At 38.2% G+C, this 17,723-nt stretch overlaps 1 protein-coding gene across 1 annotated transcript in view; it reads right to left on the reverse strand.

Moving 5' to 3' along the window:
* TSHR (thyroid stimulating hormone receptor) overlaps positions 1-17,723 on the reverse strand; it is a 168,642-nt gene that overhangs the window by 21,008 nt on the left and 129,911 nt on the right. Inside the window, exon 9 of the mRNA XM_067737781.1 lies at positions 13,589-13,666. Coding sequence (XP_067593882.1) covers positions 13,589-13,666 — 78 coding nt within the window. The remainder of the gene's footprint in view (positions 1-13,588; positions 13,667-17,723) is intronic.

Genomic DNA, 17,723 nt, shown 5'->3' on the forward strand with positions numbered 1-17,723 from the left:
TTGCCATTTCCTGAGATGGGGAAGGCTGAAGGTAAAGCAAATTTGGAGGAATGGTCAGAGGTCTAGTTTTGACAGGTCAAGTTTGAGATGCCTATGAGACATCCAGGTGGCAGTGTCAAGTAGGCAGTGTGTTATAAGTCTGGAATTTGGTAGAGTTGTCTGGATTGGAGACTTCTATTTAGATATCACAGGCATTATGCAAAGCCATATGAGTGGGTGACATCACCAAGGACACGGATAAAGAGATAAAAAGAAGGCCACAGGTGGAACGCTGGGGTACTCCAACAACAAGAGATCAGGAAGAAGAGGGAGAACCAGAGAGGGAGACTGGGAAGGAGCAATCAGAGGTGTGGAGAAAAACCAAGAGAGAGTGGTGTCTTGGAAGCCAGAAGAAGAAGGTATTGTAAGGAGGATGAAGTCATCAACCTAGTTAAATGCTTCTGAGACACGAACTAAGAATTGGCCATTTGATTTAGCAACTGTGGAAGTCACTGATGACCTTGAAAAGAGCAGTTTTGGTGGCATGGTGAAAACGTGATTGGAGTGAGCTTAACAGGGATTGGAGGAGAAGATTTAGAATTCTAGCCAACTCTTTTGTGATGTCTTGCTACAAAAGGATACAGAGGTAGATATGGAGTTGAAGGGATATTTTAAAATTATAAGTAGTTCAGTATATAGTCCTGAAAGTTAAAGTATCTTTTAAAAATAAAAGAACACTTAAAAATAATAATAACTCTTTAAAGTCATCAAATATTCAATCAGTGTTCCAAGAGAGGCAAGGTAGTTGTCTCACTGGAGTCAGGAGCCAAGTTGACCTAAGTATTACAGCTGACTGATATGTCTCTTAGGTGTCTTTTAATCCATAGGCTCAAGAAATATTGTTTTAAGATGGGAGAAACAATAACATGTTTAAATGTCCATGGGAGATAATCCAGTAAAGAGGAAAATATAGATGCTATGGGACAGAAGGGCAAGGATTGCCGAAGCAATGCCCTTGAATTGCTGAGAGGGCATGGGACCCAAGACCTTGGTGAAGGGCCCAGCCTTAAAAAGTAACTTAAAATTCAGGAGAGGAGACAGAGGATGTAGATATAGATACAGGAAGGTGGGTAGATGTGGTGGTGGGAGCATGAGGAATTCTCTTCTGATTGATTTTATTCTAAATGAAATGGAAGTCAAGGTGATCAGCTGGGCATGAGAACGAGAGAGGACTAGAGAATTGAGGAGAGGGGAGGAGGTCTGACATGTTCATCTGGGAGAGTGCCTAGGGAAATGGGATGTTATTGCTGTACAGCACTTGGGGCCCACCTGGGGTGAATGATTTAAAATGAAACCACTTGCCAAGCCCACCTGCAAAAGTCCAGGCCCACAGTAGGTGGGAATTGGACTTAACCAAGGTAGGGTTTTTCTATGCAAGGATGATAGAGAGAGGGTCAAGGTAGTTAGTTGGCTGTGTGTACAGATCAGTGCTTATAATGATAGATATGGAATTTAAGCTTCATAAGGAAGAAATGAAGACTTGAGAGAGGTGAAAGACAGTGAAATATTAGTAATAGATTGTAGCTCCTAGTAAGACCAAAGAATTGAAAGAATGACTGTATTAGAAGGAAACACGTGGAAAGACAGCAGAATGTTTGAGACTGAGATTATGAAGTGTTTGGAATCATTGGCCATGGACCTGAAGTCTAGAGGTAGAGTGGAGGACAAGGTTACTGGAGTGGAAGTCAGAGGCCAGGAGGACAAGGTTACTAGAGTGGAAGTCAGAGGCCAAGGTATAGGAAAGAAGATCCACATGGATACTGAAATCAACAAAAATTATGAAAGGAGTAGTGTTAGAGGAATCAGTAACAGTACATCAGGTGCTGAGACCTTCAAGAAATGAGATAGAGTAACTTTGGAGTTCACAAATCACAACAAAAAAGATATTTGGGTGGTAAATCAAATATACTTGAATTAAAAAAAAATTTTTTTTTAAGAAAGAAAATAAAACAAAATTGGAAAAAAAAAAAAGGTTTGTATAGAATTCACACCAAAAAAAAAGTGGTTAAAAAAAAAAAAAGTATATTTGGGTGGTAATGTTTGAGGGCACGAGAGTCAAAGTTTGGGAGAGGTTTTAAGGAGGAGGAGAGATAATGGTCCAAAAGCAACAATGAGGAGGCAGGAGGGCATCTGCCTCGACTTCATTTTATATAAACTGCTTATGTTTCTACAACATGAGTCAATCATTAGCATGTTTTAAAATCAGGTATTCTACTTTAAGATCCCTCCAAGCTGCCGGTGCCCACAGGTAACTGTCTAGCTTTTTCATATGAGGATTGACTTGCAACAAGAATTTGCAAGTTGTTCACATGGACTACTTCGCTACTGGGCTTGCTCATTTTCGGAGAACCCATAAGAAAAGAGGCGTTCTTAAGGAGCTTCTGCTCTGTGTGAGTCATTGTATCAGGCACTGTGGTTACAACCATGGGGAAAGATAGAAAAAAATCTCTTCTCTCATTACATTTACATACTAATGGAGGGAGAAAGAGTAAACAAGTCAGTAGATGTCTAAAATAGCTAGAAGTTTGGATGGTGCTCAGTATCATGGAGAAAAAGGAAGCAGGGAAATGGGATGAAGGGTGATGGGCAGCTTCTAATTTAAACAGGGAATTCAGGGAAGACCTCAGTGAGAAGCTTACATTTAAGCAAAAACTCAAAGGAGTCAGAAGAGCAAGCCCCATGGATATCTGGGGAAGGAGCCTCCTGGGTAGAGAAAACAGCTGGTGCATAACCCCCAAGGCGAGAATGTGCCTGGGGGCACCAGTTCAGTGTGGCTGGAGTGGAGTGATGAGGAAAGATGCAGGAGATGGGATCAGAGATACTGGGTCATGGGTGGGGGGCGAACAGCATAGGTCTTTGAAGGCCTTGGTGAGGACTTTGGTTTTTTTCAGAGTCAGATGATCAAGAACTGGGGATGTTCAAGTAGAAATTTAAGAAAATGATCAAGCAACGTTGGAGGATTACAACAGGAGCAAGAATCATCTTATGTGAAAGGGGTTGACCTGATGTGCTGTAAATTGATGGTGTTTCTGGGTTAGGGCTGGGTTTGCATCCTAATATCACCACTTATGGCCAGGTGACTTACCTGATATCGCTGCACCTCAGTTTTCTCATTTGTTAAATAGGGATCATGGCACCTACTATTGAATAGTTAAAGAGACTCAAGGTGATCTGTAAAGAACCTAGCACACAGCTGAAGCTCAAAAATGGCCCCTATTATTAATAAGAAAATGTTTGTCTAAAGATTTAGATGATCATAAATTACCAATCTTTTCTTGAAGTCTTTGCGTACAAATAAAATTGCTTTGTAACTCCGATAATCACTGTTATTTCTTTCTTTTCGCTCTTGAGTTTGCATAATTACACTTCATTTAAGACTATAGCTTCCATGACCTATGAAATCTCATGGAGTTGACTGTCTCAGCATTATATATCCTGGAATGAAAAACTACCTGTATACTGTAATTCAGTAAGGTTGGAGCTCCTCCACACAGTAACAAGAGGAAATGATGGCAAGGTATTACCGACAGTCAAATGCTGAAACACAAACATGTCCTCCTCAGTGTTAAGTCCTCTCCCCTGTCCTCCCCGACGCACAACACACATACATAATAACCATCACTATCAGTCTGTGAGAAGTGAAAAGTCCACTTTCTTTTGAGTGTTTGTTTCTTTTAGACTCAGAAGCAGAACATAATTAACAAAATGGATTTCAGAGACTTGACAGAGACAGCATGTCAGAATGAAAACCCTTAACTACCTTATTTCCTTCCACCTGTTCCAAGAGTAAAAATCACAGAAGAGTCAAAGATTTAGTACTCATCCATATTTGCTTGGGAAGAATTGAGTGCCTCATTTCTATACACTGTAAACTGCTTCTTTATTTATATTTGTGGGTTATTTATTTAAAAATTTAATCCCAGTTTGATTCATCCCTCCTATCAACCTGTTATCAGCATCTTTTAGTGAATTATAAAATCATGAGTAAAACTTGCCACAGAACAGAGTACGCATGATTTTTGCCTCATCTATTTGGCCCTATGCAATCTCATTTCTCTTCTTTCATCATACAACTGAGACTTGATATGGGTAAAATTACCAGAAATTATGAGTGGAGTAATGTGGAGAGGTCAGAAACCTTTGGGATTGATAGTATAAAATAAACTAATTTATTTTAAAATGTTTAGCACTGAGACTAGTAGGCACTCACTAAAAAGTAGATTTATTTACATGTAAAGTTGCAGAGAAAAATATGTGTTCCTACTTGCTTTTTATTCTGAAGATTCACTGTTGAGGGCTCTTGGCTAAAGAGCACTGATTAGCTAATAAAACTGGTTTAGAAAATTAATATGGTTTAGAAATTTTTTTCTAATTTTTTCCCCGAAACTTCAAGTGTTGTTTACCTAGAATTCAGACTCAGTAAAGATTCTTTCATGTTCTATCAGTTTTGATCAAAGTAAAAATCCTTTAAATAATTGACTTTAGCAAAACTGAGTTAAAAGAAACAGTTAATGGATTTGTGAGTTATTCTTTTTTAGAGATGCAGTCATCCTAGTTTACTTTTTGGCGTGGCATAGATACAAAAACCTTTACTCAGACTGAATCCCCTGACGTAAAATGCATGATCACTTGAGGCCATTGCTCTAGGACAGTGGCTCTCAGTGCTTTGGAGAACTTTATTTAAAGTAAAAATCTTTTGAGGATAATAGTAGCTGGGCTTTTAGTCAATTGAAGAAGCTGAAAGGTTTGTATGGCTTTGAGGATCTTTGCAATAACTCCATCATCCTTCTCCTACCAGAGTCATCCCCCTAGTTGGGAAATGCTCTGAAAGTTTCTCAATAATTGTAAAACGTAACCTTATCATTATAGATTTCCATGACTTGAAGTGCTAATCCTTTCTTCTCATATCAATGGCTATGGTAGTAAGAGATGCTACTGATCAATAAATCTGGATTTGGGGGGAATCAAGTATCCTGAGTTGTTGACATAACTCCTTTGGTCCAAAGATTCCTAGGGCTGAAGAAGACCATCCTTTTGTTTTTAGCAAGAAGCCACCATGCACACAATTCTGGAAAGGTAATTGTCTTCTCTTTCTCTTCAACTTCTTCTGTGACCTTCCTTGCAGCTCTCATAGACTCTACAAAATGGCCACAGGCCCTCTCCTTTGCTGTGCCTCTGGAGAAAAGGGTGTATGACTTAGGAGGAGAAGTTGCCTATCCTGCTTTGGTTGCTTCCCTGACAACCCGGCTTCCTTGGCATGAGTCTGGCTTGGTGCCCAAGTCGGGCACTGCAAGAGGTCTGTTTGTCTTTGTAACTCATTTCACAGCCCAGAGTAGAGCAGCCTAGTAGACAAACCCCTCTGGTTTTCCACCCTTAGGAAGCTCCCTTCCTCTCCAAGAGAGCTACTCCAGAGGCTCTGCTGGCAGGCACAGAAAGGAAGACAAGGAACACTAGGCTGATTAGGTCTTTGGGCTTGATTTCCCTCCCTCTGAGGGAGGGCCAGTGCCTGCCAAACAGCCAGGATGTAGAGATGAGCGGTCCCAGTGCCATGGCTGGGACAGAGCTACCCAGGGTTAATATAGTCAGAGTCAAGTGTGGGCAGAGGCCAAGGAAAGGAAGCATGGGGTGAGTTGAAGAGGACCACAAACTGTAATGGATTATGCAGCTATTACTAATCTTTCCATGGTAACTTTCAGTGGGTCATCCTTACCTGCTGAGTCAGGTCATGTTCCCATAACATGATTTCAACACAACGCGCTTTTCAGACACTATTCTTTGGCCCAAATTATGTTTTTTTGGTTGTTGTTGCTCTTAGAATATATCCTGTTTTCCTGTACGTTTGCCTTTGTTCTTCCTCTTATAGTTTCTGTCTCTGTCTATTGTCATTCTGCCCCTCACCTGAAGCCCATCTCAAATACCACCTCTTTTAAAAAGGCCTTTGCTGGTCACCCTAACCAGAAATGCTATCTTGATTCTTTAAATACTTCTTATGGCTCTTTTTACATTAAACTTATAGTGCCTTATTCACATTTCTCCTGAATTTGATTGTAACCTCCTTCAGGGCAGAGGTTGTATCTTATTCTTATAATTTTCATGGAGTTCAGTAGGTGCTCAGTAAAATATCTTCGGAATGAGTTAATGAACACCTTGTGTGAGTTTGTTTCAGATTAGCTATTTCTCCTTAGAAAGAAAAGAGAAACAGAAAGAGAGAATAAACTAGGGATGACAGAGGACTGGTAGTTAGGACTAAAACTGATTTGATTTCTCAGGACCACACCTCAATAACAACAAAATGGCATGCAACTCAACTTTAAGAATGGATAAAATATTTGAACAGACCCTCGTAAAAAGAAAATATACAAATGGCTAACAAGTACATGAAAAGGTGCTTGACATCATTAATAGTCAGGGAAACACAAAGTAAAACCACCATGAGATATCTCTTTACACCCACTAGCATGGCTAGAATAAAAAAGATTGATAATACAATGGATTGGCAAGTATGAAACTCACTTCACTGGTGGGACTAGAAAATGGGATAGTCATTTTGGAAAACAGTTTGACAGTATATCCTATAAAGTTAAATATACATCTATCCTATGACCTGATAATTTCACTCCTATTTTTACACTAGAAGAATAAAAAGATATGTGGCTGTCTATGGGACATTGGGGCATGAGAGAAGTTTCTGGGCCATGAAAATGTTCTAAGCCTTCAATGAGGTAACATAGTTTTGCCAAAACTCATCAAACTGTACACTTTAAAGATGTGCATGTTATTGTATGTAAATTATACCTCAATAAAAAAATAGTTTTGCCCAGAATTAACCTAGAAAATCATGTATTCAACACGCCTGTGGACTTCAACCATGCTAGAAAGAACCCTGCCACAATTTTTCAGCCATCTAATAGTATGACCTTGTGGAGAGCATTACGAGTCAAAAGAAATATATGAAAGACTTATTTTTCTCTAAACCAAGATGGCAGTGCCATGACTCTTAGATTTTCAAATGATTAATTTGATCAGCTAATAGCAACAATAGTTTATTTTGAAGTTTGTTTTTGTTGATAACATGTAGTGCAAGCTCAAGTATATTATCACAGAGATTTCATCTTCTTAGGAGTTACTTATAATAGTAAGTGGGACAATTACAATATAGTCATTATCAACAGTAAGTTAAATGCTTATTAGAATGAGTTACATAATTTAGACCTTGGAGGACTCTGGTTATTATGGAAGGCATTACATTTCAGTGTGTTCTTTCCTTTGGGGTTATAAACACCAAGAGCTTCTCTTTCAAAATAAGATGAAAAGAAAACATGATAATCAAAAATGGACAGTATAAAAATGGAAAATGAGATTGCATATCTTGATTAAAAAATCAATAAGGAAAAAATGTTATGAAACTAAATTTAAAAGGCTTTTAAAAAATTAGCAAAGATTGGAGATGAGATCGCACTTTAGATGTTGCAGCTGTTTTAAATTAGATTCTTTTTAAAGAAATGACCTTGAAAACAGGTGGTAAACTAAGTTGGCAAATTTGACTGTTTTAGTCAACAGAGATGAATACAGTCTCTCACAAATACCTTTACGAGGTATACATATATTCCAATTATCTTCTCTTTAGATGGAGTTTAAGATTTTCCAAGTTTGGCTTTTACTCCAAATCATAGCCAAATCATGGGTCTTTGATATTAAGTTATACTTTATCAAGATTTATTGAGTACTTGCTGTCTTCTTTTTTGAAGTGGGGGCATTACAAAAAGTATAAGACACAGTCCATTTCCTCTAGGATCTTAAATTCTAGTTATGGGGAGAAGATATGGCGGAAATAAAGTAATGAAGATTTTGACAAAAGTTCAAGACAAGAATTAAAGTGATGTTGCAAGGCCATACATGGTTAGTTAACAGATGCATTTTAAGACAGATGCTTGGAAGTGGAGAAATGAGACTGGACTCTTATTCATTTCTTGTTTTCCTCCTACGGGCCTCTCAAATGCTACAATCTCCATTGTCCTTTCTTCCTATGCTTTGTGGTGTTCTTTTAAAATTTAATTTAGAATTTTATTAAAATAATGCATGAACCTATTTTTATAAAGCAAATTATACTGGAAACTTAACACACACAGCAGATTCCTGTGCAGCTCTTCCCTGCCTTCTGCTCTCTGATGCCCCTGAAGCAACCACTTTCAACTTCCAGTATTCTTCCCATAATTGAAAATACTTCTTGATTTATTGGTTTTTCATTCACCCACTGACTCCCTACTTTGGAAGATGAGGATTTAGCTCTCTTCCATCACCCTGCACATACATCCTTCTCACACCCCCTTAACTTTCCCGAAATAGTTTTAGGATGTATTTGGTTAAACCTATATTTAGTATTTTGGTTATTACAAGCCTGCATATTGTGATTTCATTTTATTTCTTGTGTAACATTTTTAGTTTCTTCATGAGATGTCTATTTCTCTTTTATTTACATATCTTGGTTTGAATGGACCTCTTGCTGGGTCTTGTTATATGCTCCAAAGTTCTTAAAATATCTCTCAACTCAGTTTTTCATAAAGTCAGTCCTATCATATAATCTATCAATCCCTTTTTATTTGTAGAACTTTCTCTTGGAGCCCTCCTTCAGCCCTGATGTAGATGTCCTGGTTTCAAGATTCCCAGGACCTCCCTTTTTGGTCATCCTGGGAATTCCATTTGCCTCTGTCCAATGTTGATCATTAAAATTCTCATTTTTCTCTTTATTTGTTTATGCTTCAAGAAAAGGTGAAGGGAAATCAAGTTTTTGAGGTTTTGCACATCTGAAAATGTCTTTATTTTACCTTCATCTTTGATAGATAGTTTGGAAAACACTTTTGTATTTCTGTGGTTGTTATAACTTTTCTTCTTTTATTTCTGATTTAATTGATTTGGGCCTTCTCTTCTTTTTTCTTGGTAAGTCTGGCTAAAAGTCTATCCATTTTGTTTATCTTTTTGAGAACCAGCTCTTAATTTTGTTGATCTTTTCTACTGTTTCTTTAGTCTCTATTTCATTTATTTCTGCTCTGATCTTTATGATTTCCTTCCTTCTACTAACTTTGGGTTTTGTTTATTCTTCTTTTCTAGTTCTTTTAGGTATAATGTTAGATTGTTTATTTGAGAGTTTTCTTGTTTCCTAAGGTAGGCCTACATCGCTATAAACTTCCCTCTTAAAAATGCTTTTGCTGTGTCCCATAGATTTGGGGACACTGTGCTTCCATTTTTATTTGTCTCATGGTATCTTCTGATTTCCTCTGATTTCTTCAACGACCCATTTTTTGTTTAGTAGCATATTGTTTAGCCTCCACGTGTTTGTGATTTTTCCATTTTTTTCTTGTAGTTGATTTCTAGTCTCATACCATTGTGGTTGGAAAAGATGCTTGATGTGATTTCAATCTTAAATGTATTGAGACTTCTTTTTTGGCCTAGGATGTGATCTATTCTGGAGAATGTTCCATGTGCACTTGAAAAGAATGTGTTCTGCTGTTTTTGGATGAAATGTATATGTCTATTAGTTCGCTCTGCTTGAGCTATAACAGCCTCCTTGCTACTCTTCAAACACGCCAGGTATGTTTTCACCTGGGGGTCTTTGCACTTGCCTAGAATGATCTTCCCTCATATAGTCACATGACTTGCTCCCTTATGACCTTCCAATCTTTTCCCAGTTGTGACCTTCTTGATGAGGCTTTCCCTGACCATCCTTCAAAGTGGTGACCCTCCCCTATTGAAAGCTCATAATGAAGAGTCCTGGGCTTACCAAGTGCTCAGTAAATGTTGACTGTACATTTTCAGAGGTTGGTCAGGAAAAGTTTCATCAAACTGATGGGAATGGGTAGGAATGAGAGGGAGAGGAGGGAGGAATTCCAGGCAGGTGAGATGACTAAATAAGAGCTATGGTCGGAAACCTGAAATTTAGAAATTATTCATATTCTCATAATATTAGAGAGCAAATGATTTAACCAATGGAGAAGATATAGAGGAGAAAGATCCAGGACTGAGCCACACTGAAATTCTGGGGCAGTGAGCTCTAGTGAGAGAAATCGGGAGGGAGTGATCAGAGAGGTTACAAAAGATAAGAATAGTGATGCTGTCAAGAGTCAGGAAGAAGTGAAGGTAATGATAATGTTGACCATTTATTAAGCATATATGAAATACTTCAGATTTATTTTCTTACTTAAGTTTCACTACTTTTAGCTACCCTCTTTTGACAAATAAGAAAACTGAGACTTGGGTCTCACAATTAGTGATGGAGCCAAGAATCAACTCCAGGTCTAGCTCCTAATATAGTTCACTTTTTGTAACCTGGCGTGCCTCTAGGAAGCAGAACTGGCATCGTCAAGCTGTTGCACATCTGCTCTTAACTTGGTTAGAGAGTCTTGTAAAAAAGAGACTTACCAAAACTATCAAAACAACTTTTAAGCAGCACAAACAAATAGGTAATTTAATTTACTGCTTCCAAAGAAGTAGAAATGGACACTCTCCCATAAGGACAATGTACTAAAATATCTTTAAAATGTGACTACTACTTAAATGCCATAGCATTTATGGAAGTGTGATTCAAATGTTTATAGTATACTGTATTAATTTCACAAACATTTTTAAGCAAGTACTGTGTTTCAGGCACTGTAATATGAACTAGAACTGTAGAAATGAAACAGACATAGCCCCTGCCGTCTAGGAGCTCCTGGAGAGATAGATAGAAACATGTCACTGGTGCCATGAGATGCATAAATAGAGGTGGGGAGTATAAGGGAAGAAATGGTCATCCTTCCCTAAGGAGAGGAGGGCCAAGAATGACTTCAGAGAGATCTTTACTCAAATGTCAAAATGGTAGTAGGTGCTTATCAGACAGATAAGGTTGTGCTAGGGTTTTCAAAGCAGTAGGAAGAGCAAGAGTTTAGCATAGCCATAGAAGTAGGTTGGAATATTAGGGGAGCTGAAAGTTTCAATATGGATGGATGATTGGTCAGGAGTGTATAGAGGTGTGAGAGATAAAGCTGAAGGTTATAGCAGGGCTTTGCATGCCACAGCAAGGTCTTTATCCTGAGGGGAATGGGAGACCAGCATTGGTTTTTAAGATCCTATTTGCATTTGAACACAAGGAGGTTTGGAGAAGGTAAAATTGACAAGGTCAAAGATAGAAGGCCAAAAAAAAAAAAAAAAAAGATAGACGGCCAGGGGAAATCTGGAGACTTGTCATTTAGACCAGTGCTACTCAAAGTGTGGTAACCATTGGCTGTTCCTTATGAGTCCCTGATAAAGTAAGAAGCTTGTACTGGAATGTAAGCAACTACTTTACTAAGCACACTGCTTAGTTTGGGCAACTTTGCTCTCCTAGGAAGACTTTATCCACGAAGAAAGCTGTGCTTTGAAGTACATTCTGGAGCCAACCTTATAGTGGACCCACACTTTGAATGTTTCTGGTCTACACTATTGGTCTTCAAATTCTTTCAATGTCATGTATTTATAAGTAAAAAATGTCTGAGTATGTACTTTAACATATGTATATTTATGAGCTCTATACACATATTACTGTAATACCATGTTATATATTATACATTACAAAACACACTAACCGTACATTTAAAAGGATAGGATAAAAACAAATAAGTAATATTAAAAAAATATTTCACCAAAGTGAAATCAATGTTATTAAATAATACTTTACTCATTATGAAAATTGTCGTTTAACACTTTCTGATACAGCTATTCAGAGGTCTGCTTCTGGGTCAGTTTATTTTTGTTTTGGTTTAAATGGTTGTCAATTGAAAAAGTTACCTCACAAAGATAGATGGTTCCAAATGGAATAGGGCAGGCTTGGCTGTACTTACTAAATTGAGATTCTCATCTCTCAATCCAATTCAGTAATTAAATACATGTTTTTATTGAAATTCATACTCAGCTGTCAATAAGTAGTTTTTGCAAAGTAGTCTAAAGATGTTTCATTTTCATATTTTATATACATGGATTTTAAACCCACTGCAACTCTTAATTTGAAAGGTTTTAAAACATGTTAAAATTCAATTTCTGATTTTAAAAAAGCAAAATTTTTATAAGTGACATTCACTATTTTCATCAGGAAAATTACGTAACATGGAAAAGTTTCCAAATACCTGTTTCTAAAGACTTTCCAAAGCACACATTTCTTTAGAAGAGCAACAACTTTCCTCATTCATTGGTGAAATATCACCTTTATCTTGAAGGAGCAGTTAAAGATGTCTTTAAAAAATGTCTTCCAGGTTAAAAAAAAAAAATCACAGAAAAGGTCAATACACTTTTTTTCACTTGTCTTTTTATAAAAAGAAAAATGCATAATACTTTTAAGTACTTTGCCATGAGTTAACAATGAATCCCCGTATGGTACAATAGATTTTCAGGGTCACTCTGCCCTCTTATATGGAGCCTGTGTGTTAAGAAAGTAAGGCCATAAACCCACTTAACTGGGTGTATTCAATCTAAAAGTGAAGTGAAATTGTTAAAAGTGAAAGAGTGAGGATGTAAGTCTTCGAGACTGTGGATCACCAGCTGTTCCCTTGGGATGCAATCATTACCTACCTGACACCTGAGGGACAGTGATCATCTATATGTAAAATATTAGTAGAACTTAATTTGTTCTTTTTTTTATTTTTTTGGCCATGCCACGTGGCTTGCAGGGTCTTAGTTCCCCAACCAGGGATCAAACCCGTGCCCTCAGCAGTGAGAGCACAGAGTCCTAACCACTGGACCACCAGGGAATTCCCAATTTGTTCTTATTTTTAAATGGAACCTCTTATGTATGGAACCTTCGTGCCTCTGATGGATTGTCTTGTGCTTCTCCTGGGGGGCTCTGTTCCACTTTGGCAAGGATTGTACTAGATGCTCAAGAATGAAGTTCTAAACTAAGGCAAGACCAAGGGGATGGAGAAGATGGCACTAGAAGAGGCTTGCGGGAGACAGAATCAACAGAACTTCATCATGATTACATGTGGAGGTATAAATCAGAGGAAATGCACAAATAACTTTTTTTCCATGTTGTTTTAAAAACTGTTTACATCCCATCTTTTCCAGTGATTGTAAGTTTTCCCAGATATGAATCAAACTTTTTATACTCTTCCTTCTTTGTGCTATGAACCCCCATATGGTACAGTACCATAATGTATTGCATTATGCAATACACATTCATTTCTCAGCAAAGACTAGAGTGCCTTCAACCTATTTGTAGACCTCATATCTCAGAATTTTGCAAACACCGGCTGCTCAAAAATGTCTTTTTTTCCAAAAGAGGGCCTTCATGAATGTCCACACCAAGGTGGCATCAGGCATCAGGATGGCACAGTGGAGTCTGGGGCCTTCTGAGTCTCAAAGAACAAGGACTTTCTTCCAAGCAGTAACCTATACAGCTCGGCAGAAAATTACTAGCAGAAGCCTTTATCCAAGACAACAACATTCCCTCCCCACAGACATCATCAGCTACTCTTCTTAATGGCCCCCTCCCTTCCATTAAAAAAAAAAAAAAAAAGGCAAATATTCTTTTGTATGTCTTACTCACAGCAAGGTTGGTCCACTGTAAACTCCTCCAAATGTATCTTTATCAATAGCTGTCAGGTATTTATTCTTGTTCAGGTAACTAGAGAAAGTGAGAGAGAGGATGGATTAGGTGAGGTTAAGCAAATTAACATAAATACCAAAATAAAATGAGAGCATGGTCTCCTTAGCTATTACCTGTTTCTTAGGAATTTGGAAAACACCTTACCTTCTTCCAGGTTAAGCACTCAAAATATTCTAGTTTCAATTGTGCAAGGTTTATACACATTAATTATGGCAGAAGTCTTTGAAAGAGAACTTGTTTATGATCTAGTTTGCATGTCTAGATGATATAAAAGTTGCCTAATTCCCTATTTACCTGGCCAATGGCGACTGTATTTTTCAATCTTCTTCAATACCAACTAAATTAAATTTTTTTTCTCAACATTGATCAATATTTACATTTACTTTTGATGACTGGGCTTAAATCAGGTATTCAGTGAAGGTGGCGAGTGGTGATGGGAACTGTCAGAGATTCACATCTTTTATTTGGGGCAGGATTGCCAGATTTAGCAAGTAAAAATACAGGATGCCAAGGTAAACAATGAATAATTTTTTAGTATAAGTATTTCCCATGTAATTTTTGAAACATTCATATACTAAAAGGTTATTTGGTGTTTATCTGAACTTCAAATTTAATTGGGTGGCCAGCATTTTCTGTGGCAATCCTTTCTGGGGAATGGGGGGCAGGTTATACAGATAAGATTACAGAGTATACCTTTCCTGAAGGGCCTTGATGGGCACATTGATCTTTCCATTTTGAAAATATATTGGGCAGTTGAGTGTAAAATATTTTTGAGCAATTTAAGTCCCAAAGTGATTCTGAAACATAAAATTACCTCCAAATGGATAAAAGCTTCCAAGCATTTTGAAACTGGCTTTTTCCCCCCTAGCTTTTTTAGAGAACAATGTTATCTAAAAAGAAACAAAGCATTATGTATGTGTATATATATATATATATATAGCCATCATATATGTGTGTGTGTGTGTGTGTATAAAATCTCCTTGTTATAAATGATCTCAATTTACACATGTTTAGAATAACTGACCCCTGCGTAGACTAGTCAATTTAAGAGTCAGTGAGTGGTCACCTGTTGATACAAAATGAATGCAGTGGAGACTCAGGAGATCTGCTTAGATACAGATAATGCTTCCATTATTCTGTTTATGGTGTTTGCTCTTCATGATGCAAAATCTTCAAGGGCGATGGTTAATAAGAATAGTGTGACACTAGGTAAACAACAAGGACCTACTGTATAGCACATGGAACTATTAATATATTCAGTATCTTGTAATAACCTATAATGGAAAAGAATCTGAAAAACTATATCTATATCTATATATGTGTATAACTGAATCACAGTGCTGCACACCTGAAACTAACACAACATTGCAAATCAACTATACTTCAATTAAAAAAAAAAATAGTGTGACATGAGGACTTTGTGTCAGAAGGATTCTTTCCCCAGAGCCCTCACAGAAGAACTTCTCCTTGGTTAATCGTCTCTCTCTCTCTTTCTCTGCATCTCTTGGTGAGATTGAGGAGAGGGAGGGTGGCTTTATTTGTGGCTGAGCCATGAGGAGGTAGCCTCTGTTGCTGTTCAGAAGGCGAAAGCACAAACAGCACTTCCGTGAGGTCTGCCCTCAACCTCTCCTGGTCCAGCAGCTCTGCTCTCTCTAGTCCTTTGTAGAGGATGGAACTTAGAATAAGAGAGGGCAGCCCCAGAGCCATAGATGGGTGTTCACTGGAGCAATTGGAGGAGGAGTTTTACCAAACACCAAGAAGTCTCCCTCTCCTGGGCAGGATGAGGGATTAACCAAATGACAAGTACTACGACTTCACACAATGACATCTCATAAATTGGTATACATTTTGTGATCCTTTACATTTTTTCTCAAATCGAGCTTGAGAACTAACTTAAAGTAGCCACCATCAGTTTTCCTCATTGCAATCTTTGTTTCCTTCATGGCATTATCACAGTCTGTGATTATCTTGTGTATTTGTTTACTTTTTCATCGTCTGTCTCCCAAATCAGAGTTAAACTCTCTGTCTTACTCATTGTTGTATCACCAGTGCCAAATTCAGTGCCTCTATAACTATTTACTGAAGGAAGGTGTAAATGATTGAATAAAAAAATCAATGCACTTTTCCTCCAAAATAGTGAGGTGAGCTATGCTAAACTTTTACTTTATGGAAAAAGTAATGGGGAATGAAAGCTAGAAGACTCATCATAGGGTGTGGTGGCCAATTGACTTTTTTGATGGCAGTGACAAGCAACTTGTTTACAAATACCACAAGGGTATGGTCCAGACATGGCCTCTTCAGGCAATGGCTGGATGGATACCAAGCTTCCAGGGTGCTGTTAAGTCAAAAATGGAGCGGGGGTATCAATTAACCCTCATATATGTACAAAGACGCAACTGAGATGTTAACAGCAGCAAGTCTGTGCCTTCTGGATGAATGGCTATCATGTAAGTCTCTCACTCATAGGCTTCATTCGATCGTTGTTGGAGTCTCCTTCAACCCACTGTGTCCACAGAGTTCATGATCAGTGATAGCCAGAGCAGACAAGAGCTGCCTTGGAGACAAAACACCTGGAGAGAGGATCTTGAGCAGCATGGTTTTGTAAAAAGACAACTAACTCAACTCAAGTGCCACACTGGCTTGTGTCTCTTTTTATATTCTCTGGACCATGCAACTTGCAGATCACATTCTTTTCCCAGACTGCTGAAAATCAAGTAAGGACTGGTGAGCTCATCTCAGTTTTTCCTCTTCATCTCTGACTGCCGCAAGTGAAAATCGGCTTGCTCTAATCATTAGAAATGATTGTAAAACTAAATAATTGCTTGTACAATTCTGCAGTGTTCTCATCTGATATTCAATACGCCCCCAAGGATAAGGAGTCTGGTTGATAAGCGTTAGAGTTTACCAGAAATGCTGCAGAAGACTTTAAACTGGGAAAGCCAGCCAGAGTCCAGAAGGGGAGAAGGAGGATGGAGAGAGGGTACAGCCAACTTGAACGGAGATGAACTGGAGTCTTGAGGGAGGCTGCATTCTTCAAAACCAAGAGGGTTGTTTGGGCACTTCATCTCTTAGAAATAATTAGGTGCTTAAAAATGAAACCATCATTCTGCTGTTTAGCGGTTTGGAGGGCTGTCTTATTATCACAAATTATGATAATGCCATGAAGCTTTAACCTTGGGTTCAGATTGCTGATCCTACCTTCTCCTGGAGCGGAGGGGATGGGGATGGGGAAATATATCTGCAGAAGCCTTAATATCCAAGAAGATTGTGCTTCCATCAGCCTCATTTATCATATAATGTTTACTGGGAATGTCAGGTTAGTTAAATTGATTCCTTGACCCGGACTTATCCTGATTCCTCTGGAATCCACATTCTGTAAGCCAACTTGGGTAAGTCAATCACAAATCTTGGTAGACTACATGGGTAACCTACTCCAGACAATGATTATTTTATTGGGAGAGTATGTGTGTGTGATCATCTAAACTGTCTCTTCCAAGGACAAGATGAATGTAAACAAAAGAAGAGTAGAAAGTCTCGGAGTCTGCGGTGAAAGGAAAGACTTCTTGAAAGTCTTTCTAAGTACAAATACTGGGAAGGGCTTATGAGCAAAGGACGGGTATCTCCTTTAAAAATAGGATAGACACTGCTACTTGTAAGTATTCAATGAATTTTCACTCTTCGGAGTATGTATGCCTCTTTGAGAACCTCTTGGAAGAAATGAAGTTCTTCCGAGAAAAGATATGTCAGATTTTTCATGTGGTGGGTGGGGGGGTGTAGGGAGAGGGGAGTTAAGAAGTCCTGCCCTGATTTAAGTGCCGTGTATCTCACAGTTAAGGAAGAACAGTGTGGTCAGAAAAATGAAGATGGTCAGGAATGAGCTGGGGAAGACTATCCAGTTGATGAACTCAGTATGATAGACATAGCTCACATCCTTCCCCATTGGACTCACACTTGGCACGCAACAGCCATTCAGTGAAAACATGCTGGATGACTAAATGAAAGTCCAGTTGCTGGGTAACTCCTAGCTCAAGGCACCCTCTGTATTATGTTTAAGTGAGGACGTGTCAGAGGGAGG

Source organism: Pseudorca crassidens, chromosome 1, assembly GCF_039906515.1.
Source record: "Pseudorca crassidens isolate mPseCra1 chromosome 1, mPseCra1.hap1, whole genome shotgun sequence".
NCBI lineage: Eukaryota > Metazoa > Chordata > Mammalia > Artiodactyla > Delphinidae > Pseudorca > Pseudorca crassidens.